The 27,583-nt window shown below is 34.1% G+C and overlaps 2 protein-coding genes across 3 annotated transcripts; both read right to left on the bottom strand.

Annotated features, from left to right (window-relative positions):
- Positions 1-815: 815 nt before the first annotated feature.
- On the bottom strand, positions 816-5,847 carry LOC111392007. 2 transcript variants are annotated; one of them, XR_002702200.1, is made up of 3 exons: positions 5,547-5,847; positions 1,520-3,345; positions 816-928 (listed from the first exon to the last, which is right to left on the bottom strand). XR_002702200.1 is itself a non-coding variant. In XM_023017296.1 (2 exons), the coding sequence occupies exons 1-2, from the start codon at positions 5,652-5,654 to the stop codon at positions 2,089-2,091; spliced, it is 1,365 nt and encodes a 454-aa protein (XP_022873064.1). In that variant the 5' UTR covers positions 5,655-5,847; the 3' UTR covers positions 816-2,088. The 2 variants fall into 2 exon arrangements, 1 of the variants encoding a protein (XP_022873064.1); XM_023017296.1 differs by having other exon boundaries at positions 816-3,345.
- Positions 5,848-14,356: 8,509 nt separating this feature from the next.
- LOC111392013 (ubiquitin-conjugating enzyme E2 5-like) lies at positions 14,357-20,856 on the bottom strand. The gene is made up of 6 exons (XM_023017300.1): positions 20,662-20,856; positions 20,471-20,550; positions 19,795-19,909; positions 19,629-19,681; positions 19,286-19,414; positions 14,357-14,672 (listed from the first exon to the last, which is right to left on the bottom strand). Exons 1-6 carry the CDS (start codon positions 20,703-20,705, stop codon positions 14,542-14,544), a joined length of 552 nt encoding a protein of 183 aa, XP_022873068.1. The 5' UTR covers positions 20,706-20,856; the 3' UTR covers positions 14,357-14,541.
- Positions 20,857-27,583: the final 6,727 nt, after the last annotated feature.

The raw sequence follows: 27,583 nt of genomic DNA, 5'->3' as shown, positions 1-27,583 counted from the left end.
TTCCAGTAAACTATTTCAGTTCAAATATTTGATGAATAAGCCTTTTAATATATTAGTGTCCCGGAAAAAAAATCAATTTTCTCAAAATTAATTCTAAAAAGTGTCTTCCAAACATGGGCTACATGAGAGTATTTGAAAACTAACTATAACTTGGAAACAGATAACTATAGCAAACAGTAACCAAATAACAAAAGCTACCACATTCCACTTCATGGATATTACATACATGATACATCACCAAGGGCTATGTTTTTTCACTTGAGCATTGAACTAATCTACCTGAATATTGTTACAACCGTAAATACATGGTACATCAAGCATCAATTTCATTCACAACTTTCTCATCGATGAGGCCATTAATTTCATCCCTAGCATCAACAAGTTAAATCACAATGCAAAACAAAGCTTCAATTTTGTTTGCCTGAATTTCTCCATCCACGAGGTACATTAAGAATCCCCCGTACTTTAATTACATGTTTACGAATTTATTGAATAAATATTAAGTACTTATACACACACAAAAAATGGGGTTTATGCACAGTATGTGAATGAACAAGTAAAAATAATTTTATTATGCATTTTCGGGCAAACTAATTGATGGGATTAGCAGCAACGTGTAGCATAAACCTATCGGAGATGGAAGGACTAACAGTATACTTGTCGGCAAAGGGTGCTCCGATTGGGGATGAGTGCTCCAGTCGGCCAAGGCACGGCGACGAAAGGGAGGGAGGGTTTGGAACATTATCTCTTTCCTTCTGATTTCCCGCTTCTGGTTTTGCCACTTTTGTTTACTTTCTTTAGTTTTTTTTTTCTTATTCTTTTTTTTTTAATTGTGCAATAAGTGCCACGTCAGTGAAAATTCAAATCCCTGTTTTTATCCATGTTTTCATCCCTGGCTGACTAGCATTATTCTTCATATATTACCCTCCTGCATTTAGTTTCATTGTTTTAAATCATAACAAAATCAAAGGACTAACTTATATTACACCCAGGTTTTTTTCACTTGTTTATCCATAATTCAAAGCACAGTGACCAATTGTACGAATGAACAGTTCATGCCGTATTTGACAAAAGGAAATAAAAGCTAGTGCTATCTAAGAAAAACATCAAAGTTTGTAAAAGGTTTGCAGGTGAACAACAACAAATTGTCACCAGAAATTCACTGAAATGCAGTAATCGGAATCACAGAATCCAACTCCAAAGAAACAAAAAGATTTCCAGTTCAGAGGATGAAGAGTAAGACTACAAAAATTCAGTGTCTGTCGATAGAAGGGGTGGTATGATTGAAATTGGAAATCATTGAGAATACGACACAGATTCAGCTAAAGAAAGGGTCCATTTTGTGGTCGTCCCTTTAGACATTTTTCGGTACATTAATAAATCTAAGATTTTGGAGGACCTAAGAAATCAATTTGTAAAACAAACACTCAATTCCAAGATAGTAAATGTGTCCATCTCATTGTGTAGCATGGGATAGCAGACAGGCTATATAAAGATATTTAACATGATTCACACATACCTGGTAACAAAAGATGACTTAATATTCTGAATTGCGCTCCTTTTTCAGCTTGCTGCAGAACAATACATCTTTTTCCAACAACTGCATTTTCACGGGCAAGACAACAGATTCTAATGCTATACAATAAAAACAGTAATATAAGTCATCTTAGGTAAAGTTATTATCATTTTTTTAATATAACTGATCGTCTAGAACATCCTTTTCGTCGTCATCAGCAACATCATGGCTATGACAGTTATAGACTTACAGCTATATGCCTATATTATTTATCTTACATTCAGAAAAGGCAAATATCTTGATGCTAATCATGAAACATTTCTATCCTAAACATAGCAATTTTTTCACTATTCTAACAGTTTCTGGGTATCCTCTTTCCAGGTCAGGAAGTGCTCAAAAAACAGCCTTCATGGGAGAGTCAGTCCTGCACAACATGACTACAATCTAAAAACCCATTTTTTCCTACCATGTAGTTTCACAATATTAGAGCCGTCACTGGGTGTGTGCTCAGCTTTAAATGTTTCAACCAGCTATTTATTTCCTTCCTGCTGATAACAACATGAAGGTAACAACTAGCTGGCACTCGTCTGCATCACCGGAAAGGACCAGATCTTAGTTGGTCCACCCTCCTCCCCAACCTTCTCTTTGGCCCACCAGTTGGAACCAACATTAGGTGTATCAGAATTTTCTCCATCTATATTGTCAAAGTTGAATTCTTTGGAAGATCCAAGGGTGATAGTGCAGTTCTTTTGGTGCTTCCTTTCATCCTCACCCTGTGTAGGGGCTTTATCGGATGTGATGTTAGAAGTTACTCCAGCAAGGTTCTCATGTACATTTGTCATATCTCCTGGGTTTTCCTCTCCAGTATGTTCAATGTTTTTAACAAACTCTTGCCCAACTTCTGGGAAGGCTACTGGTTTCTTTTCCACGCATCTTACAACTTCCTCTGCAGTTATCTCGAAAGAAACTCTATGATTAACCACGATCTCATCATTTCGCAACCTGTTACATTCATCTGGAAGTGGAGTAATATCTGAACCTTGATGACTTAGAAGGAAACTATCATGAGATTTGGGCCTGGCAATATCTGAAGTTAATGCACCAGATCCATGGAATGATTCCCATTTACGAAGCACAATCTTGTCAAAGTTTAAGAACTTGGCATGGTTTCCAGTTTTGAACTCAACAAAAAGTGGGTGTCCAGGAGCACCCTCAAGGTCAGGAAAAGGTGACGAGGTGCCTGAACCGGATATGCCAGAGCTAGGTGAGATCAAATGGCTGACTGGACTTCCAGGCTGAAGCTGATAAGACTGAAATTCATATTGCGATAGAGGATATCTCTGACCACCTTCACCACTTTGGAAGCTGGGTTCAAGTAGCCGTGCGAACGGCACCTCAGGAGAGGAAGGTGTAGTTAAGTGAACTGATTCTGGGGGAGGAGTATAGGGGGCAGTTGATGGTTCAGTGGTGAAAGTTGAGAATACAGGTGGAGATACTATCTGGGTCTCATAAGCATAAGGACCAATGGCAAAAATTGAGGGACGGCCCCCAGGAGAATGCATATTTGCAGATATTGAGGTGAGCGATAAGAGGCCAGTTGGTGACTGGGTTGCTGAAGGAGGCCCTGATGGAAGGAAAGATGCTGGAGAGGAAGGTGGTGCAACAAAAGGAAGTACTATGGAAAGTAGTTGGGGTGGATTTTCAGCTGTTGGAGCGTCTGCTCCTGTGGTTGGGGTTTCAGGAACAAGAACAGCATGTGCAATTTGTTGCTTGTTTTTGTGAGATCCGAAACACCAAAAAAGGCTCCAGTAGCTTCTCCATCTTCTTTTCTGCATGTGAAATAAGAAATATTATGCACGCAAATGTTGTAAATGGACACATAGAAAGATATCTTTTGGGTATAACACAGTGTTAACATAAGAATGGGTAGCATCATAAACATAGAAATTAAGCTAACACAGAGAATTGAATTCCTTGAAGTTCATAGAACACAAGAAGAAACATTCCTTTGAAGCTCATAGAAGAATACAATAAGAAACATGCCAAGAGAAATTATTTGACACACAGGTTTAGAAAATTGTTAAACCAAATCTCGGCAGGTCCCTTTGACAACTCTACAGAAGCAGGTCAAGTATAAGTATCTTTTTAAATTAAAAAGGCTAATAAAAAGAACATAAGTCAATATTATAAGACATTGACCCATGTAATTGCCCCTCAGGTTACATTGAGCAGCAGAAGTTTGATATATTTACCCACCCAAGGAAAAAACTGACCAAAATGTCAATCGCGAATTGTTAAAGACAAGAATTTGGGTATAAACTTGCTGATCACAAATGCATTTTCTGCAATCCCATCTGATTATTAACATTAGTAGCTGAAAAAATTCAGTCAAACAATAAAGATAATCCTGTTTAACCGTGCCACTTCTGAGGCCGGTCAGCAGGCTGTCTCTTGGGATGAAAGATTTGTTAGAAACTGCAAAAATAGATTTCATACTCCTCATATGGATGACATAAACACTATAAAATATCAATTTGAGACCACTTGTCAACAAGAGTAAACGTCAAAGCATAGGACAGGGCAGGATGACATGTCGAATTATTTCTCAATTCAAATCTGATAATGGTGGTGCCATCGGCAGATAATGACTCTTCCTCGCATTCGTACGTGGCTGAAGAAGATAGTATTTTGCACTCTCCAACATATATTCAAAATCAGAAAATACATATCATATACCATGAAGTGCAGAAAGCTGAGAACAATTCTAACTTCACAAAAGTTAGAATGGTAATGCCATGAAGTTATACTTTTTCATTATTCCATCAATGAATTGCTACTATGGACATAGTATCTAAGAGGGACGGGAATATTGATTGTGCCGGAGTATACTAATAAGGAGACATTCAAGCAAATAGATGTGGTGGAATACATCTCTTGGAGATTCAACCATTTTAAAAGACTACTTTAGGGAAGGAGGACCTGAACGTCCTAGTTCTGGTTACAAAGCTAGTGGCAGTGCTGGTTAACGGAGCTCAACAACTCATAAACTCATATAAGGGCCAGTTATCCACCATACCTTGTTTTCCTACTGAGTTTGAGGGAGGGTCTTCCAACTCAAAGAAAATTTTTGCTCGAGAAATTGAGTACGAAGATGAACCACTCATCACCTCCATCACATGTAAAACTATATAAATCAATATAAAGAAATTTCGAAAAAGAAAGAAAAATTGACATCAACTCCAGCAGGGCACTAACTAAGCTCCTTTAACCCCAGCTCTAAGTAACAGTAATTAGGTTCAAGAATTTTTAATAATGCTGATTCAATAAATAAATGAAGTCAATTATGTTAACTGCAAAAGGTACTACTGTAAAGGGAAACACGACGGACTAATAACATTACAGTAAGAGGACAAGCAACGTCACTAACAACCACCATCTTTTCCTTTTTAGTACAACGAATAACTTTCCGTTTCCAAAAACTTAAATTTCGTTTTTACATTCTTTTTTGTAGATTGAATAACTTTCTGAATTAATAACCCAATATGAAGGAACTTTCCAGGTAATCAATTGGAACATTTAAAAACCAAAAACAAACTTCAATAAAAAATCACAAATGAAATTATGTAATATAGTTCTTAAAGTACTCCAAATTGCTTCTCTTAATCAGTCCTACTGATGCCTTTGATCTCACTGGACCTATTGACTTTCTCTGATACACGAAAGCCATTAAATCCATGGAAGGATTTAACCCCAAATGAACAACATTTCGTCAAATGTTTACGCTAAAAGAACATATAAAATTCTAATAACCACGTGAGAAAACTAAATTCAATCCAGCAAAATCAAATTCTACAATCACCAGATTTCAAATCTCAGAAAGCTAACATAATCAGAAATTTTCCGCCCAAACTAAGTTAACTCCACAATAAAACCATCAAAATTCGAGAAAATTCAAATGGAAAACAAAATCTTGACAGCTCAAACAAACACTTCAAACTGAATTATCGAAATTCAGCAATAAAACTCCTACCTGAACCGAACCTTGACGAACCCGATTCTGATTCTCAGCAGATGCGATCACACTCGCTGCGGCGTTTATAGTCTCCAAAGCATCGTTTCCATTCACTCCTCTACTCATCGTTACTCCGAACAATCAAAAAAATTTCGATCCAAGAGCCTCAAATTTCATCTCAAATTTCTCAACCCAATAAAATGAATACTAAAAAAGAACAGCTCAATTATATATATCTCTTAGACAGTGACACCGATTCAGAGGAAACGGAAGAAACTTGCGTGAGTTTTTTTCTTTTTTTCTTTTTTTTTTTCCGTTTGTAGATACAAATATGTGTATGTATAGGCCGTTACTATTGATTTGGAGGTCAAACACGGCAATGACTAGAAAGTGATTCGTCCATCACGTGATGATTAATACGGGACTAAGGTTAATAAAAGTAGGGATTAATTACTTAATTTATAATTTGTTCTATTAATTATTCTTTATTGACTATTAATGACCAAAATGGGCTTTTTGAGAATTGGCAAGTGCATTTATGTGGCCATACGTTATTGTTGAAACGGATTAAAGTTTTGCCAAAAAGTAGTTAAGTGTGAATTTATTTGTATTGATTTTTAATTCAATTTGAATTGAATTTTGGTAGGAAACAATTAAATGATAATGAAAACTTTATTTTGTAATTGATTATCGTGAGTTCTTACACATTATTTTTAGAGCATGTTTGATAATAATTTTGAGAATTGATTTTTTGATCGTTGGAGAGAAAAGTGAATTCTATTTGTGAGAGAATAAGTTAAAAATGATGGCTTGAATAGTAAAATAACGGTCAAAATTTTGATTTTTTGAGATGAAAAATCAATACCAAACATGCACTTATTCATGTTACTTTAAATTCTGATTAAAAAAATATATTCGTGTTATTATGTAATTTTGATATAATTTAGTAGTTTTCAATGCGAGTATATAATTTTGTTAGTTGTGATTATCACCAACTTATGTATTAGTTGTCGAAAGAATTAAAACTTTCTTTTAATTAGTCCAAATTGGAGTGGGGAGATTTCAAGGGCATTTTAGTACATTAGAGGAAAGTGAGAAGCAAATAAAATGATTAAATAATGAAGTTTAAAGCTTTTTTTAATTAAAATGCCGGTATGAACTTTTTACTTTATAGTAGTAGTAATTTCCGAGGAAAGCGTTTTGTAATCATAAAAACTTTTGTGTGCACGTGTGCCCATTCACTTCTCGACGGCGGTATGTTTACGGCCCACCTCGAAAATTCTCCGCCTTATTCCGCCACCTAAACTCATCAGCACCGCGGCTTCTTCTCTCTAAATCAGCGGCCGAAATTATTCATTCCCTCTTAACAAGAGTGTAATGTCCGTTTGATTGTAAAGATAAAATTTGAGTGGAAAGAAAACGAATTTCAGGAAATTGAATTGTCTAGAAATCGTTTTCTTGGAAATTGTAAATTATTGTGTTTGATTGGTATAATTTTTCACATGGAATTCGTTGAAATAAAAGTATTTTTTGGTGCTCGTTTGACTTTATTTTACATTAAAATTGTCAATTAAAGGGATAGAATTTTCTAGTATTGGAAATGAAATTTGTTTCCATTGCCAAAAAAAAATTCAAGAAAATCATCTATTTTTTGTGTTCGTTTGACCTTGTTTTATATGTAAATTTTAATATTTAGAATTTGTTTCAATTGCAATAAAAATAAAAAATTATGCTACAGTACCAATCCACAAAATCCAAGAAAAGAGGTGCGTGAGTGGAGGAACAAGAAAACACTTTGCCAAGAAAATAAATGCTATCAAACAATGTAAAAGTGGAAGTTGGAAAATCAATTCCTAGTTCCATGAAAAAAAAGTTAATCAAACAGGGCCTAAAAATAGCTTATATTATAAAACCTGATTTTTTATTTTTTATTTGAGCCTCCGTTTGGGAAAATTAATGATCAAACTTTATTTTGAATATACATTTCAATTTATTCATAAATGGCATTCAATTATTCATCGTTGATATTTATTTATTTATAAACTAAGTTGTACATATCTTTTCTCTAAACGAAGACGAAGTAAGTTCGAGGAGAAAATTTCCTATATGTTTTTGGAGGTGTTGTTCATTTACATCTATCGATTCATCAATCAACATGAATCCTTTGAAAGAACATTTCAATGAAGTAAATAATTTTTTATTCATTATATAACTTAATTATATTTAGAATTACAAATTTCTAAACACCCAATAGTATTTTTGAGAAACTCGAAGATATAATTTCTCTTACACGGTTCCTTTTATTGAATTTCAAAGATAAAAAAATTTTAACTAACAAGTAATTTACTATTTTAAGATCGTAATAATTACCGTCACTGTTCGTCTAGATTTCTATAGTCAACTCTCCTATAATCAAATAACCAACTTCTTTGACCATTTGAACGTTGGAAGGCGTTCAACCCCCCTATCCGTAATATTTCTTAATTTGTTTTGTCGCATGGTCAAAAGGTAGAAATAATGATAGAGAGAGTTGAAAGTTCAAACTTTTGGAGCAACTTCATGGCTATTAATGAAATGACATGTAACTTTGACTGATGCTTATGACATTTTACCCCACAAAATGTGCAAGCAATATGTCTGTCGGATGGCTAAGTAAAAACGTAGTGAGGGAAAGGGAAGTCCCACTGGTTTATTTTGTGCTTGTTTGGTAAGATGCTTATGACATTTTACCCCACAAAATGTGCAAGCAATATGTCTGTCGGATGGCTAAGTAAAAACGTAGTGAGGGAAAGGGAAGTCCGACTGGTTTATTTTGTGCTTGTTTGGTAAGAATTTTGATAATTGATTTTTTGACCTTAAAAATAAAGTAGATTTTACTTGTGAGAGAAAAAAATCAAGAACAACGACTGAAAAATCTGCACCAAACAAGCTCTTTGCCTAACTACCTAACTTTAACCTATTTACTTCCTCGTGCCAAAAATTGCTTGCTAATTAGGGCCCACAATATTTTGTGATGATCTTTTGAAAAGGCCCTATGTTGCCAAAAATATACTCCCTCCGTCTCATTTATATAGGTTGACGTTCTTTATTTTTTTGTATCAATTATATATTCATGTTTCTTTATTGAGAATGTTTTGTTTTGATCGTTTACTTATATATCCTTATTTAATTTATCTAGTTATAACGAATTTTGCTTACTTGATCTTTAAATTGTACAAATATAAAGAAGGGTAAACTAGAAAAGTTTTTAGCATAAATTTTTTTTTAAATAATATTAAATAATATTTTTTTATTCATGTGAAAAATACAAAACAAGCCTATATAAATGTGATGGATGAAATATTTGTTTTGACCAACATTTTATTTGGACTTGAACTGTGAATTCTTGACCATTTTTGAGACTGTGGAAGTTGATGCCAAAAATGTCATTTTTTCTAATTCAAGGGAAGAAAAGGGCGAGTTTGAAAGGTAAACCAACCAAGGTATCGGTTTGAAGTTGCTAAATTATTACATATAATCAACTGAATTTTAAAATTGATTTTCAATTTTCTTAATTAAATCGTTTGGTCCGGTCCAGCTTTTATAATATCGATTTTGACACATTTTTTGTACGAAGTAGAGGTACTATTGTATACCTCAATGCAGCAATATAGAGATCTCATGTTTTTAATATGATCAACTCAATTGTGATTTTGATTCCTACTGCTTGCTTAGACTATCGTTTACTTGTCAAATGATGGCCAGTCAGCAATGAATGGTTGATCTATGACCAAAGTAGCAAAATAGAGGAAGCAATAGCGGATTTGACTAGACCAACCAACTAAACGAGAGACAACAAGAGTGATTTATGCATTCATCTTAATTAAAGGAAATTTGTAGTATAAGTTTCAAACTTTTCAAAAATGTGTAGCACAGTCCAAAAACTTTTAAATAATATCACCTACATCTAGAGATGGCAATCGGGCTTCCCGGCTAGGGCTGCCCGTGGCTAGGCCTAGAAAAAACCTGAGCTGGCCCTGCTCGTAGGCACTGATCCCCATTTAAGGTGAGTTGGCTCGAGCAGGGCCAGCCCATATGGCTCGACAAGTCCATAAAAAAAATGAAAGTGAAAATCTACTGCCTTATAGCTACCTATTTGGCAGAAAATACCTACCAAATACGCAGCTAAGAGGAGAGAAATTAAAAAAAAAAATCCAGAAAACCAGTAAGGCTCAAACCGAATGCTCGGATCGAACCTTAAGTTTTTTTGCCACGCTTTTTACTCAGCTCGGCTCAGATAAAAAAAAATGTTTGCTTGAAAAAAGCTCGAACCGAGTCCGAGCCGGCTTGATTCGACTCTTTGACACCACTACCTACATCGCAAATCTTTTGAAATGAATCTGCGACAGAAGGACCTCTAACGGCTTCCATCCAAATATCTATTCATTGATCAAAAGTAAAACGTTTGGCCTTAATTTGACCAATTTTTAAAAAGGTCGAAATGATGTTTTAACATTTAATTAATTAAAAATAGAAATAAAAAACATATGATACATAAGAGAGAAAAAATAAAAAACATTAATCTTCATCCATCTGTATACCCTATCCTTACCCAGCACTATTAAGTTATGATTGGAAAAATCATGTTAACATAGCATTAACATTTATTTGGGTTCAATATAGCATCAAAACAAAGCCAGAAAATAATGTTAAGATAGTTGAAATTTAAAAAATTTCGAATGGACTCATGTTGCAAGAGGCTAAATTCATGACATTCACAACAAAGAGTGTATATCAATCAATGAAATAAAAGAATTTTAGATGTTTTCATTCTAAAATGTCCCACTAAATCTTTTTATATTTTTCTTACCAAATAAAAAATTGACGCTTACGTTATAAAATATAAACTAACCGAACCATGATCGGAATAAGTAAAGGATACATATCCACCAATGAAAAACTAAGAAATTATTTAATGAATATTATTCTAAATAAATTTGACGACCAGTAATTTCAAACAACTAAAAGCTTTGATCGAAACACGCAATCAATAATATATCATTATATGTTATTGTCCCAAAATACTATTTGATATGAACAATAATTTTCTATATCACTTCATTACATAATGAGGAATCATATCTAAAGACAAAAATCAACTAAGAATTATGGTGGTCCAAAAAAATTAAATTTAATTCATGGCCATATTTTGCTCAGTTTCAAAAATATACTTATATATAGATTAATTTATGAATAAATAAATTTTTACAAATATTCTTTTTATTGACAATATCAAATTTAGAGTATATTATTTATTTTGATCATAACATCTATTTCATGGTCAAATTAATTAATTTTTCTTGTAAGTATGAATAGGTATTATATGAAAACATATGTAGAAATAAAAATAATAATAATTACTTTTAAGCTTAACAAAACATGCAATGTGTATAATGCCTTTAACTATTAAAATAAGTAAATTTTAGATCCGATTAATATAAATTTTCTATTATAAAATTTACTTAATTACCATAAGTAAATTTAGTCAAACATGCATTAAATAAAATGCCCAATTTAAAAATAAGATATTCATGTTTCATAAATATCATGAAAATGGTATTTTATTAATTATAGCATCTTCAACAAGATCTGATTAATTAAGCATTGAGATTGTGTTAGAATTCAAATTAGAGCTGGATTAACGTAAATATTTGGATCAAAATTGAATAAATTATTTTTAATTTTCCATATGGGCTGGGTGTTGGACCGGGATATAGCCTATCATAGCCCACCATTACCTCCACCCCTATATAGCATTCAGCTAATTTCAAGGTTCTCCTCAGAATAAAAAATATTGGATTATGAATTTTTGAAGGATAGGTCCAACTTAAATCCAGAATTTGAAGATGGTTGATGTAAAAAGATTAAAGTTTGGACACAAAAGGATCAAAAGATGCAAAATGAAGAACCTATATACGGACTACGGAGCACATGAGAAAATTAGTGTATACATTTTGTTGCACAAATATCTACCAAGCAAATAATATATCATTGAAAAAACAATTGAATTTAAATTTCAATGCAAAGAACAAAATGCAATTTGGAGTTGTGGATCAACATTATGCATGATTGAAGTAATACAAAACCGAGCAAACTCAAGATTTGTCCTGCATACTTGAAATTTTCATAGCAAATTCGATATTTGACCTACTAATTTTTTCAACGAAGACTCGTTATTTCACCAATAAATCTAGAAAGTATGTGTAAGATCCAATTCAGAATTCCCTTTCCCATTCAAAAGTTGTACATTCTAGATTCAAAGTTCAACGGTAATATCGAACCACCAATTCTAATCTTGACATGTTGACACCGTATATTTTCGATTTTTACATCCCGAGAAGCAGTTACTTGCATCTTATATATGATGCTGCAATAGCTTTCATCTTGCCATCGCTGTGAGACTACCTCAAATAAGAAATGCATGAAAACATGGACATTCAAAATCATCATAAAATCAAACAATAACAAGAAATTCAATGACAAGCTAACATTAGTTCCTCCACACTTACGTACTAAACCCATGTTTGAGTCTCATTTTTTAAAAATTCTTTTCTTAAACTTATTTTTAACTACACATTCTTTTAACTTTTTAGCCACACATTCTCCAAAAAACCACTATTACAAAATTCATTTTTACAAAAAAATTGGGGCCAAAAAAACCTAAATAGTGCCCGATATTTGTCCAATGAACAAATTATTCAGAAAAAAATTACATTTTTTAACATTTATATACACGAGGACTTTGATAAATAAAAATATTGCATAGATGTGAATAATAATTACAAGGAATCCATCTAATTAAAAAAAAAAAAAAAAAAAAAAGGAAGGGCCAGACTTCCATGTCAATCAACAAATAATATTTTATTATGATCTTCCTCTTCTTCTTTTTTACAAATTCTCTTACTCCTATAATTCAAAGAAAAACCTCCCAAGTCTTCATGAATAATGCTATTTGTTCATTATCATTTACAGGTTCTTTTACAAATTGGCAAGATGGCAAAAAACAAAGTGTTGTTTTTTTTAATTGGTTGGTAAAATAAATATGTAATTTGTGATGTATATGTAGCACAATCGAATCTTCACTCTCTCAGCAACATCTCCATCTTCAAGGATTGCTCCTAAAACAAGAAACTCATTTTCATATTCGAATTGAAAACTTAAAAGAAGGGGAAGAAGAAAAGGAAAAAAGAAGTGAAAAAATGATCAGTTTGGGGTCAATTTGGGTCTATACTCATGAAAAACGAGGTGACGGATATGGCATGGTGACAATCTTCATGGTTGAGATGATGTCAAATGGGCAGTCGATTTGGAGTTGAGTGAGAGAAACAATTTGATTTTATGATTGAGAGAGAAAAAAAAAAAAGGATTTGAGGATCTGACTCAAAATTGGTAAATTTTTAAGGATATTTTCGTTATTTTTTTATAAAATTTCATTCACTTTTTTAAAAAATTACCAAGGGTCTTCAGTTTTTGGCCACTTTTCAAAATCAGGTGTCAACATTGAACACTTCCCACAAATTCCTCTTAAAACAATGACATCTCTCTCTCTCTCTCTCTCTCTCTCTCTCTCTCGTGAACAAGAAAGAGGGCCTAACCATACAATCTAATATTATCATCTCATAGTGTTGTTAAGTTTCATTTTTAATAAATTTATAATTAATAGCATACACCCTAACAAATTCGGATGTATCAAAAACACATCAGCCAACTTGCCAAAATTGATAGCAATAAAAATGAGTAAGTTAAGTTTTGCCGATTACAAAAGCTTATTTGAGCCTTTATCACCAGTTGATCGATCGGTCTAACAAGCCATCCCGCCATATGCCGATGAAGCTGATTCACATTATATACATAAATCAATTACCCAAGAATCACTAGATGAGTCCAAAGTGTACTAATATCCTATTCTACCAAACTTCTTTCACTAAGAGCTTGTTTGAAAGTGATTTTCCCCTAAAAATTAATTTTTTGATCGTCATTTCACTATTTCAACTATTATATTTGACTTCTTCTCTCATAAGTAGACCCCATTTTTCTTCTAATGGTCAAAAAATTAATTTTCAAAATCACTCCCAAACAGGCTCTAAGTCAACACTCTCAACTAATTACCAAAATACGGAGAGAGATTAAAAAAATGCATAAATCACCAAATTTATTAAGAGAAAAAAACTTTCTTTGTTGATGTAGTGGGTAGGGTTGGGGATGGGGTGGGATTGGGTCGGAGTGGCATTATATTAGACTAAGAAACATTATTTGTTGAAAACTACAGCATCAAGCTATGTAGCAGATTATACCCAACCAACCTACTCTCGACTTGGATTATATATCCAAACGGTCCGCTCAAAATCCTAGCCAAGCAGATGGCCGATGTCTAAGACAGGGCTTCAATCATGAGCCGAAGCAGCTCTAAAAAATCGAATTTGAGTACCACGTAAAAAGTTAGCTAGATAAACAAGAGAAGGATCACCTGCTCATCAAAGACTAGTCACTTTAACCTACCTTCCTAGTTTTAGTTGCCTTAACTCAAGGCTTGTCATTCCCATGGTTCAAACCTTTGTGCACAGCTCTTACTCTGGGTCTAAACTAACCGAGCTCGTCTGAAGGACTACCTTTCATATATTTCTACAGAATTCGAATACCGAATGAAAGACCAGGGCCGGATTGAGGAGTCTTTCATTAGTTGACTCCACTGTAGATGCTGGACGAGACCAAAAGGTAGTGAGCGACCCATCCCTATCCATTCCGCAAGTGCAAATGAACATAGCTTACATAAAAGACAGCTTATTTAGCTTTACTCCAAACTTTGAATAAGATAAAACCAGAATAAATCAATATGAACAGTGAAAGTACATAAAAAAGAAAGAAATGGCATATATCTGTCAAAGCAAATGAACCCTTCGTAGGATTTAAGGTTTCATAACAGAGAGCAACAAATCCTGTACAGAAAGAGCCAGTCGAACCACACATTTAGATTCTAGGGGTCGACTTTCCCGGCAACTTCATCGTCACTGGATGCAGATTCATCTTCACTCAGCTCCTCGTCACTGGATTTTTCTTCAGGTGCAGCTCCGGCATCTTCAGGCTTGGCATATCTTTCACAATACTCTGAAGATGTGCCATAGAATTTTAATCAAAAAACATGACGACGCTAATAAAAGCAAATACAGAAAGTTAACAAAAAAAGTTAAATTAACTTTAATGTATCTTGATAGCTATTTTGAATATAATAAAGAAATTTTCCCACGGGTATGAACAGCTAATAAGCATGAAAACATACATATTGGATGCAAAATCTTGACATGAATACAGGAGAGTTAGGGAAACACTAAAAATAGATAGTGTCATTATGCACATGTATGTGTATGTTTTTCCACCACCTTGCACGACATTTGTGTATGTCAGGGTATAGAAATCTTATATATATTCGTTAGCGAAGGTAGTAAAAGATCATTTCTTTTGCATTTATAAATGACCTCCAAGTAAAATCTATATATACGCCTAAATACTGTTTCACTCTTCTTTTAATCAGAGAGCATGATTATAATATTTGATCGAACGATCCCTATAAATGAAATAATGATTGAAAGAGTAAATATTAGCCATTGAAAGCAGATATCCAATCTTTACCCACATCAGTCTTCCTCACATTGATGAAAACGAGCACTTTCCTTGAGCCTGTTCTCAATGGTGAGAAGTTCCTCACTATTTTTGAGTCCACAATACTCCGTCACAATTTGAGTGTTAAGTTACATATTAAAATACCACCCCTCAACCAAAGTCCCCAGCATCCTGATTCCAATTTTATCTAAATTGGGGAGTAAATGGACTAATAATGTGGGTTGGAATTGGGTATCCGAAATTTGTGTCACAGAAAGGATCTCAGGGACTCAACAGAGTACAAAAATCAAGAATCTTTTAGAAAATGAATTCCTACTCGTAGAGTGCATCACCGAATAAATAAACTCATGCTACCTTAGGAGGTATGGGAAAGGAACCGATAGGGAATAAGTTTTATTCACATGGAAGAAGATTTTCTACATTGATTATACCTTCATGCTAAAAATATGGTCAAGCGTTCGATGTTGTTCAAGTGTCTTAGCATAAGTCCATATTTTTACTTCGTGTTTTTAAACACAAGCAAAAGAGTGGAGGACAAATCAGAAGAGACGGCTGACAAAGAGACTAATCAAATGAGGAAGCGTTCTAAACAGAGGACTGCTAAGCAACTAGGACGGGCTTTGAACCAACCGGTTGGCCAGTGTCCCACCTAACCAAACACAACACTTAGACGAGGCTGAACATCTAGCCCAGATAGGGGGCAAAGAAAAAATATAATTCTCTCAGTCATGACCAAGCATAATCATTCCTAAAACTCAACCTGGGGTTAAGACAGTCTACTAAACACTTGGCATTCCCCAAAAGATTCTAAGATCAAATCCAACATCAAGTCCCACTAGTCAAACACCAGTTCCACGTCAACCCACTGAACCAGCTCAAAAAAGCAGGAAAGTGGGTGCCAAAGAAAGAAATTTTAGCAAAGTGAAGAGGTAGGCAAGTGGGGAACTCTACCTTCAACCACGCATTATAATGAGTTCAACTAAAGGGGATCATACTCCATAAAAGCAGGAAAAATTCCACCCATGTGAGTTATTATACATCTATAAATAGGGATGTCAAAATCATTTCCACACACGTGCAATAATAAATCCCTAGTCACTAAGCTCACACGCATTAGAACTCAATCTTGTTACATGTACATTAACTTTGACATCATGAATAACATTCTTGTGACTTAATAAATTTTTTATACATTGATTTTAACAAAACTTTAAACAACTAATGAGACATGACACAGATAACAATGTCATCTAGGAATGTACATCTAGATTCATTCATTAGAACTATATTAATACTTTTGAAAAAAATTCCATTATCTGCTCAAAAACTGACAAGAAAACACCACTCTCTCTTTCAGTTCTTACCCAGTAAATTGAATTTAAGTGAGTTAACCCAGATAGAGACTTGGCTTGGCAGGAAGTGTTGTCTATATTAAGCTCATGCCTAGTAGTCTGATTTCGTGTCACTAAAGACAGTGTGAACTGCCCAGGATAGAGAACCAAAGGCTTATGAGCTCGTGCTTTGAGAATGGCTCTAGCCTACCTAAGCTAAGCTTAATTCAGTTCAATCCATTGCACTCACCGTTCTTGTTATTGGACTTTGCTTTTGGGTTCGCGACTATCAAAGTGTAACAGGTCAGTAACTCACGATTGTTGAGGTTCTTAAATTTTCAATATCTACAAGGTTTAGCCAAATCCAATCAAACAACAATTTCAAATCTTTATCATAATTGTCCTTGTAAATTTATCACAAACAGCTCACATCAAAAGAAGGATAACGAATTTTTTTCTCATTTCAAATATCCTAACTTGAATCAGATCTTCTAAGTTAATTTCTCTACTTGAACTTGAGTTCCAATCCCTCCTGCATGTGCTGCTGCATTTTCAACTGAGCAAAAGTTAATGAGTTGATAGTTAGTCTATCATAACTTCCTCCCTTTCCCTCCTGTTCCTTCATCTATTAAGTGAGACTGAAGTTCCTCACATCATGAGAAATCCTATTTTCAATTCCTCCCCTCCTCAAGTCGTTTCTTTTTCGACTATATAGACAATTATAGAACAAGCAACTAGTTAAAGAAATGACGAGGACCAAGTAGTTAGTGTGGGCTTTTACGTGTCAAAGCTGCTGCTCACCATGTTTTTATATTTCATAAATGATGATGAATATATTCCTCTTCTCAGATAGGCTTATTAACTCAATGATGGGGATAGAGACATATTATTCATAACTTCCGAGTTATTAAGAACTAGAAATTCTTAGACAAGATGAGCCAGTTTTTACAATTAAAATTTGATGTAAATATCCTAGATATGTTAGATTCTCAGATATTACAAGACTGGGCTGAAACCTTTTCAACTTCAAACAGACTATACGTCGATTACAGTTGAACCATGATTGAGAAGTCATAAATAGGATGCTACACTTTCTTGCCATTAGTTACAAATCTGAGCCAATTCGCATATTGGGACTCCAAATTAATTTCCTACACCATTTTCACTGAAGATTGCACAAAATGAAAATACTTACAGCCATAGGCCAGTCTACATATCATCTTTATTCTGAATGCCATTGCAGATACTGTACAAAGTGTTGGAAAAATAAGAGATTGAATGAAGAACTTATTCATTCTAGAATGGAAGAAGAATGAAATTTATGTGTACTGTAATTTGTCTTTTAGTTTATAAGGCTATGACAGTGCTTGAGTCTTTTGGTTCAAAAGAGACCATGAACAAGAGGTATTTCCCTCCCTTTAGAATGTCACACCCTTTCATCTCTCGTAGCTTTTCTTCTAACAGTTCTCACCTGTCATTTAAAAGTTGAAATTCTTTGAAAGCCATGATCTTTGGGTGAACGGTCACATCTAAAGTCTATAAATTGGGGTTTCCTATTTACAAAAATCAACCAACTTTCAGATTGTTTACTCTCTTCAAATCTCAAAATTTCTCTCCTAAATTACTGCTTTTCTTATATTTGGTTGGCAGTTCAGTTTTTGTTAACCGGTTCCTTTGTGTCAGCATAGTCAAGTCCTTCAGAACTAAACTTGTTCTATCCTGAGATGCAATTGCTCAAAGACCTTCAGCACTAGGGGAGCAAAATCGTCTAAAGGAGAGATTGTGATCGATCAGCTCAGATATTTTCAGATTAATTTTTGCATAAACTGTAAGTTGAATCTTAATGTGTTTATGATTCAGTTATAATGCATTGTTATATATTGCAGTACATTACAAGTACTGCGTGAACAACACAAAGCAACATTCCAAATGCCGTTCTTAGAAAAGGGACCGATCCAGTGTATAAGGATATATGGTTCCATCGAAACAAACAAAAAAGCAGTTGTCTATCAAGCTCAGAGAATAATTCAAATGTATCATATGTTACGGCACACATGGCAGCCAGGCCATTAATGAACGAAAACAAGTTTTAATAGAAAACGATGTGTGTTGGACCAATTAGGGACCACCACCTTGTCCAAGTGACAACAATTTTTAATAAAGATGAAATTATAGGATATAAGAAGTGGGCAAGTTTAAGTTAGATATTGTTGTATGAATTCGAAATTGGTTTTTTACATATTTGAATACGAAAATAGTAAGGGATGCGGCTTCAACACAAACTTCTTTAGTGGTCAGAAATAGCTCGATACAGGCAGCATATGGTTCTACAAACCATGAAGATAAATACAAACTAAAATTCGTGAAGAGCTAATTAACTGAAATACTTAAGTATCAAGTGGCATATAGTACTCAGATTCTGTCCATCCAGAATTGGAAGTCTCAATGCCCCAAAACTTGTGAGCGACTCAAGTTAAAAGAGGAATAGGGAAAGAAGCAAGGATATATAGAAAAGAAAATGCATGCAGTTAAGTGATACTTATGTGCAATCCCATGTGAATCGCTAGAAATGTGAAGTGTATGGCTAACCCAATAACGAAGGTTTCGAAAAGGGACTGGAGCAGATTATTTCACTTCTATTTTTATCATTAGTATACTTTAGGCAATTATACAAATAGGCAAAGAAAATAGAGGAAGATTTTCAAAATTTATTCCAGCCAGTTTAAAAGATATGTCTACCAGGATGCTAAACTACTTAAAATTTTCTACCTTTAACTTTTTGGTCATAACCATTGCGATCCCGCATCATTAGAGCTGCTGCCTCTCCATTCAGAGGATCTGATGGATTTGGGTATAAAAGAAGTTGCGGAAGAAAGACTTCAAACACATTTACTAGATCTGAAAAGAAAGAAATACCCCAATCAAGCTGATGAATCTATCATTATGTTTGAATACCAGTAATTTAGGAAATACCCCAATCAAGCTGATGAATCTATCATTATGTTTGAATACCAGTAATTTAGGTTAAATTAACAAGTCCATATGCCCGCCAAAAATGCCAAGAATGTCCACTTACCAAATGCAGGAAATTGCTAAGAGAATATCAACTTACCAAACATAGGACTCCATGTCTGATTTATGACATCTAAACACACTGAGCCCGACCTGGTAACAAAACACGAAAATGTAGCACTTGAAAAACTTTCATCCAACAACCTTTGAGTGAATACCGTCATTTGAACAAGGTAGATACTGGGTTAGACAGTTTGTGAACTCACATTTCATCAACATTTGGATGGTATATCTTGTTGATAAAACCAATTGATGGAGATTTATATGGATAAGCATCTGGAAGCTCCACTCTTATCCTCCACACACCACCTTGATAAGGGCCTGCAAATACAATCGAATTGGAAAAAAGTACCATTTTTGATCAAATGTAACACCAACTAAGCCATCAACAAAAGGACTTCGTTTCTCGTTGAGACAAATTAGCAAACAACGATCCTGCCAATTCAAACCCTAATACAGCATCAACCATGTCAATCATCTCATATCCCTTCTCAGAAAAGACTTTCTATCAAACTTATAAAGCTAAAGATGCGCTCAAAAATGAATTAGTACAATCAGAATGTACGGAAAATTTCACGGAATTTAATGAAACCAAGAAATGAAATTTAAGATTGAACTCAAGACCAATCTGCAATCCAAGTTTCAAAGAACTCCAATTCGAGATTAAACATGAGTATCTATTACTTTATCAATTGAAAGTTATTAATATACTATTTTTTCAGCTCAATTACAAAGCTACGCAAGTCAAACACAGCTCAAACTATTAATCTTTAAAAATACAAATTAGATAAAAATAAATAAAACTCAACATAAATATAGACATAAGGCTTCATATAGATCGTAAAATGAAGGATAGCGATGGGTTTTATTAGAAATTATTACTGTCTTTAGGCCCATGAAACTCCACATAGAACTCTTGCATCCCATCGTTGATCATCTCCACCTTATAATCGCTCATCATCCTAGTACAAACCAATCCGAAAAATAAAAATTATCCAAAAATAATTATATAAAAACCCAGCTAAAATAGTTACATGTATTTGAAAAAATTAATAGATTGAAATTTCATTTACAGTTTCATCAAATCCATTTCTCTGCGTTTGCTTGGGGAAGACATATCTCTCGATTTTTTTTAGCTCCTTTAACTACTCCTGGACTGAAATTTGATAATGGTTTTTATGCGTGTATATCGACAGATGAACTGTGCTTAGATAGAGAGAGAGATAGAGGGTCTCAAGGCGGTTCAGACATCAATGCGCAAAATGAAGCCTGTGCTTTAGATATAGAATTTTTTTTTTTATATTTTTCTTATTTTTAGCAGCACATTCATAATAAAATAATATTAAATGTAAATTAAAAAAATTTCCTTATTTTTTAACCATACATTTTTCCACAAAATAATATTTAAAATTATATTTTTATAAAAAAAAATGTGGCTCAAACAAAAAATTTCTATTTTTGCATAATATTTTTCGTTTACTATAATACTAATTGGTGATTGAGTTGATGTATTTAAATTTTAGATACGCAATTATTGACTCAATAGATAAATTTAGATACGCAAATAAACATTTTTAATTGTAGAATTTAAGTCAAATTATTTGTAATATATTAAAATAATAATTTAATTATTTAAAATAAAGATTCCATGGCCTTTGGAAAGAAGTCAAAATAGGACAATGAGTGGATACCAAATAATCAAGTGCATTTTGGCTTTTGGTTGGCTCAAATTTTATATTGACGAATTTCACTAGTCATTCCAATTTTTTTTCTTGTAATAGTATCAATTTCTTCCATGTGAAAAGTTTAAGTGAATTTCGCCTTTCATGAATAACTCTAACATGTTCTGTACTTGTTTTAGTTTGTTCATAGTCAACCTTAAATAAGAACGCTTCGTTCAATCGGAAAATCACATAAATTATAATGTGTATGTGTTTATTTATTATTATTATTATTATTATTATTTTGGTTAGATTCGAAGAAACTCATTTCATTTCATTGGCCCCCGACGAACTTTCGAGACAATGTATTTTTGCTACTGAAAAAGGGGAAGACCTTAAATGTTCAAATGAATAAAAGTTTACGTCTTTTTCATGAAAATTGTGTTGATTGTGAAACTTCTTATGACACTTGATTTTGAAGACATTATGAGTTATTGTGATAAGTCTATAGTTTACCAAAAAAACAAGAAGGGATAATTGTAGCAGAAGCCTCAAATATTTGATTTGTTGCAACCGTCGCTCTTAACATTTCCAAACGTTGCATCTGAAACTCTTTTGGACAGTTTTCATCCACAATTTTGTCAGTTGACCAGAAAAATGATTTTGACCACATTTTAACAAATTTTAAAGGGACAAAATGATAATTTTACGTTAAAATCAAAATTTAAACAAAAAAAAAAGAAAGAAAATAAAATTGGTCTTCTTCCCTAACCAACCTCCATCCCACAACAAATTTCATTTTGACAGCATCTTTAAGTTCCTTCCTTAACCCTTTCTAGCTTCTCTGGGCGCTTGAGCAAAGACGACAAAGCCCATTCTATGGTCACAGTAGATCGACATTTAGTATAAGCTGCCATTTTGCAAATTCATATACCACGATATGATATTTGCTTAATTCATGTTTCTAAAGGACAGAGGGAAACAATTGTGACTTATCATTGTTACGTGTTTGTACACTTGGACAATCCACCGGGGGCCCACAGCCAACTTATGCTGAACCACGTGGCACTGAAGTCGAGGTGATTTGCATATCCGAGGCCCGTAAACCGAGGTCCACAGAAGTCTAGGCCCATATATACCGAAGCCCATCTATCATTGCCTCTTGAGGAGCTTCCAAAGCCCATACTCCGAGGCTCTTTGAAGGTGGACGAGGCCAATAGCTCTGTAGCCGAGGTAGCAGCCTCCGAATCACAAAGCAGCGTCTTCCATAGACGCTTCTCCCGAGAGATCCTTTGCACTAAGATCTTACTTGAATGATTGATAGAACGTTTGTCATAAGTGTAATATTAAGTCTTGTCACTAGTAGAGGCGGTTCTGCCAATCAATAAATGTATAACAAGCTAAGTGCGGCTGATGCCTACCATTTGACATGTAAATTAACCAGATGAGGCCACGTGTACCCCGAACCAAAGGTCACGATCTAACTTGTAATGCTATAAATACTCCCTCATGTACTTCATACAAAACCTAATGTAAGAATCAATACAAGATACCATTGAAGGCCCAAGAATAACTAACCAAGAGGGGGGTGAATTGGTTATTTGAAACTTTTTTCTAAAATAAACGCAAATTTAAGCAAATAACTATGAATAAACAAGACAACATAAAAGTAATAAGAGGAAGGGAAAAGAGAGTGCAAACGATGTAATAAGGCGGTTCGATCCAATCACAATCTACGCCCCCCGTTATCAAGCTCTCCGTCACGAGCAAGACCTTTTTCACTATCTTTGATTGACTTATGGTGCAATCCAACCCTTACAATGCTTCCGGTGACTTGCAACTAAGGAGCGCCGATCCTTTTACACGTTGAGCTTTCTGGAACCTCAACTCGACTCACAAGAAAATCAAAGTTACAATTGAAAGGTTTCTCTCTTAACAAATGGTATGAACACAACTAAATATCAAGAGAGAATTAGGCACAAACACTTCAATAAATCTCAAAGAATATAGCTCAAGTGTTGTGTGAAAAAACTTTTATTGAGATATATGATTTTTCAAAAGGTTACTCACTCAAAAAGTTTTTCAACAGATAGATATTTTGATCTCTTAAAGATTGAAAAACAAGGTAGATAAGATCAATAAATAACTCTTTTTAATGTTCTAAAAGCTTGCATTAAAAGAGGTATAAAGAGAGGTATTTATAGCCATCAATCTGGAGATTCGGACAAGTGATTCAGACGTTCTCTTATTATCCAGACGATTAACTAGCCATTTGCCAAACGGTTAAAAAATGTGACCTTTGGACATTGCATCCGGACGTCCAGAAGACCCCATCCGGACGTCCGGATGGGCCAATTATTTTCCCATCGAATTTTCATTTTTCGTGAAAAATTTCCTTTAAGGTACTTGAACGGTTTTTTTATATACTTTATATAGATAAGTAATTTCATAAAGGTCTAATTGTGAAAATCAAATTACTTATATTTTGAAAATAATTTTTATGCAAGTAAAGTTTGTCATGATAATAATCGTGCATAAAAATTATTTGAGCTATAATCGATACGAAATATTAAAGTGTTTTACCTTTACACTTGAGTATACAAATGCATCTATAGCTAATGTCTTCAATTTCTTCATCCAATGCAATTCGATGCGTGAAAGCTCGATATCCATTTCCTTGTTCGTAAATCTTGTGTGTATATCGTTTTGCGTCAAGGTTGCATGATTCCCGATCTAGATCTTTCATGTCATGAATTTGTAATAATCACTATCAATCACTTAAATTCAATTTGTTAGAATCAAACGCAATTTGTTTGTAATAATCAAAACAAGAAGTCAGCCATTAGGTCAACAATTTCCCCCTTTTTTATTATGACAAACGAGATGATTTTTGCAAAATAAATATTGAACAAATTGAATCGGCATCAAATAATCAGGAGCATAATTTTGTTTATTGCAATTAATATTCCCCCTATCAACATTCATATAACATTTAATAACATTCCCCCTTACTATGTTGTTCCTATGTTGCATAATCATCTGCTCATCTTCCCCCTTTTGCCACAAGCAAAAAGATATAATACGTTAAATAGCATAAAAATATCATTTAAGAAGTCAACCATCCAAAATATAAAAGAGCAATAGATAATAACTAACATGAGAATAATAGTAAGCAAGAAAGTAAACTAAGGGGGCTGAGGTGGAGGCAGAGGAGGAAATCTAGCATAAAACTCGGTGAAAAATGCAGCATGCTGAGCCTGTATCTCAGCCTGTCACTGCTGCATCTCGAGTTGTTGGTCCTGAATAGATATCTGTGGAGCCTGCATCTGGAGAAGTAGGCTACTCATGCTGTCAACCGATGAAGTAAGAAAATCAATCTGCCATGGAGGAGATTATATTGCTCCTCGGTAAATGTAGAACGCTCTCGGGAAGGAGGAGGCACACTCGAGCCTGGAATGTCAGATGCGGGAGCAGGAACTTCAGGTACTTCTTCATCTGATTCGGCTTCATCTTCAAATGAGAGAGTGGATGGACCGGATGTAGGATCGAACTCTTTCGTATGAGCCACCCATTGCCCATGTTCCTTTACTATTTTCATCCGTTTTAAGGTCTGAATGTTAATAGTATCGGTAGGGCGTAATTTTATAAAATCTTCACCGTCCAATGAAACATTAAAATGCTTAAAAAATTTTGTGAGAAGCATCCCGTAAGGTAAAGCTTTGGTGTGTTGTGATGCATGCACAAGCTTCATAAGGCCAAGTGCAATAGTAGAAAAACCAATTTTACGCCCGACTAGTAGAGAATCCAAAATAAAGAGATCGAAGTGATTGACTTCGTCTCGACGACCTTTGCGGGGAAAAATAATGTGAGCAATTATATTTTGCAAAACCTTGCATGGAAGTATTAATTGATGTGCACTAATTTTTGTGATGTTCTCTAAGTCTTTCCCCGTAACTTGACGACATGCCTCAGAAGGATCGTATCCTTCTATGGTTGGTGGAGACTTATGTAAAAACACTTCTAAGTCACAAGGCTCGAGATTAAGTAGTTGACGAATTAATGCTTTTGAAATTGTAAACCGAACATTTTCAACAAAGCAAGCGATTTCGTTTGAACGTGGAGTAAAATTTGTTTTTTGATAAAATTCTTTCATAAGGCGTGGATAAGCGTGTTCTTCCATCGTAGTCACGGTTATCCATCCCATACATTCAAAACATTCTTCAATATGAAAGGCGGGAGCTTCTATTGTAAAATCCATAAAATCAACATTCTTACCGATTAAAACGGGCAATTTTTCAAAAGGGTTCGGTGGCTCCTTTGGTTCCAAATCCATCTCATCATCCGATGGTGAAGGGGGTCATTGCACAATTTTTCATCCCTATTTTCCACGTGTAGAACTTGACATGATTGAGAAAAAAAATGGAGAATCCCCTAAAAAAAAAATAGTCCAACAAAAAAATTCTAGTGTTTGAACAATTTTCGACCAAAAAATGAGAATTCGGAAGAGAAATTTCAATGTATTGAGAGGGTATTGAAATCCCATTAATATATACTTGATATTGGCAAAAAAAATCCCCAAAATAAAGTATAAAAGGACAAGGAAAGTGAAGTGAATGTTACCTTCGAAAATCTAAGATATGGTATCGGCGATATGGCGAAAAATTCGAGTTTTTGACCGGTGAAATGACGAATCTTACCCGAAAATTTGATTCAATAGATAGTGTATGTTGTATTGTGAAGGAAATTGAAAATTTTGTGGAAGAAATGGCGAAGAAGAGAGAAGAAATGGCAAAGAAGAGAGAAGAAATGGCGAAGAAGAAAAGCGCAGGTCGCGATTTTTAAAGAACGTCTCAGGATCCGGACATTCGGTTATTTCTTTCGTACGTCCGGATGAGAAACTTTTGAATATGCTGCTTTCTCTGTCAATCCGGACGAGATGGTCCGGACACTCTAGGTACGTCTGTATAAATTTTTTTAATAAAAAATAAAATAAAAACTTAAGTGAAAGAAACTTAACTAAGTTCACTTCATTTTCATCAATAATCCCCAATCCTCTTCGAATAATTGAAAAACGTTCATATGCTAGAGGTTTGGTAAAAATATCGGCCAACTGATCATCGATTTTTATAAATTCTAATATAATATCTCCTTTTTGTACATAATCACGAAGAAAATGATGTCAAATCTCAATATGTTTAGTTCGTGAATGCAAGACAAGATTTTTAAACAAATTTATGGCATTGGTATTATCACATAGAATAGGCACATGAACGTAAGACAAATGATAATCACATAAAGTTTGTTTCATCCAAAGTGTTTGTGCACAACAAATAGCGGCTGAGATATATTCCACCTCGGCGGTGGATAGTGCAACGGAATTTTGTTTCTTACTAGACCAAGACACAAGTGCAAAGCCTAGAAAGTGATAATTTTCACTTGTGCTTTTACGATCAACGTTACATCCGGCCCAATCGGCATCCAAATAATTAATTAAGTCAATATGAGTGCATTTTGGATACGAAAGTCCTAAAGTACTCGTACCACTTAGATAACGAAAAATTCTTTTTACGGCCTTTAAGTGTGATTCCTTAGGATTAGATTGAAAGCGAGCACATAGGCAAACACTAAACATAATATCGGGTCTACTAGCAGTTAAATAAAGAAGGGATCCAATCATACCTCGATATTTTGTGACGTCCACAGAAGTATCTTCCTCATCCTTATCAAACTTTAGAGATGTGCTCATTGGTGTGTTCATAGGCTTGATGTCATGCATGTCAAATTTCTTAAGCATGTCTAATATGTATTTATTTTGATTTATGAAAATTCCTTCTTTCATTTATTTAATTTGAAGGCCAAGAAAGAATTTTAACTCACCCATCATGCTCATTTCAAATTCATTACTCATGCATTTTGAAAATTCTTCACAAAAATGTATATTTGTAGCACTAAAAATAATATCGTCAACATAAATTTGAATAATGAGCATATTATCTTTATGAGTTTTTATAAAAAGTGTAGTATCCACTTTTCCAATCGAAAAATCATTTGAGAGAAGAAATTTGCTCAACCGTTCGTACCAAACTCTAGGAGCTTGTTTCAAACCATAAAGAGCTTTTTGAAGTTTAAATACATGATCTGGATACTTGTGATCTTTAAAATCGGGAGGTTGCTCAACAAAAACTTCTTCTTGAATGAAGTCATTTAAAAAAGTACTTTTAACATCCATTTGATAAAATGTAAAATCTTTGTAACATGCAAATTCAAGAAGCATACGGATGGATTCTAATCTTGCTACTGGTGCAAATGTTTCTTCAAAATCAATATCTGCTTC

The sequence above is a fragment of the Olea europaea genome, unplaced genomic scaffold (genome assembly GCF_002742605.1).
Source record: "Olea europaea var. sylvestris unplaced genomic scaffold, O_europaea_v1 scaffold87, whole genome shotgun sequence".
Lineage (NCBI taxonomy): Eukaryota > Viridiplantae > Streptophyta > Magnoliopsida > Lamiales > Oleaceae > Olea > Olea europaea.
This window is presented reverse-complemented; position numbering and strand designations above follow the sequence as displayed.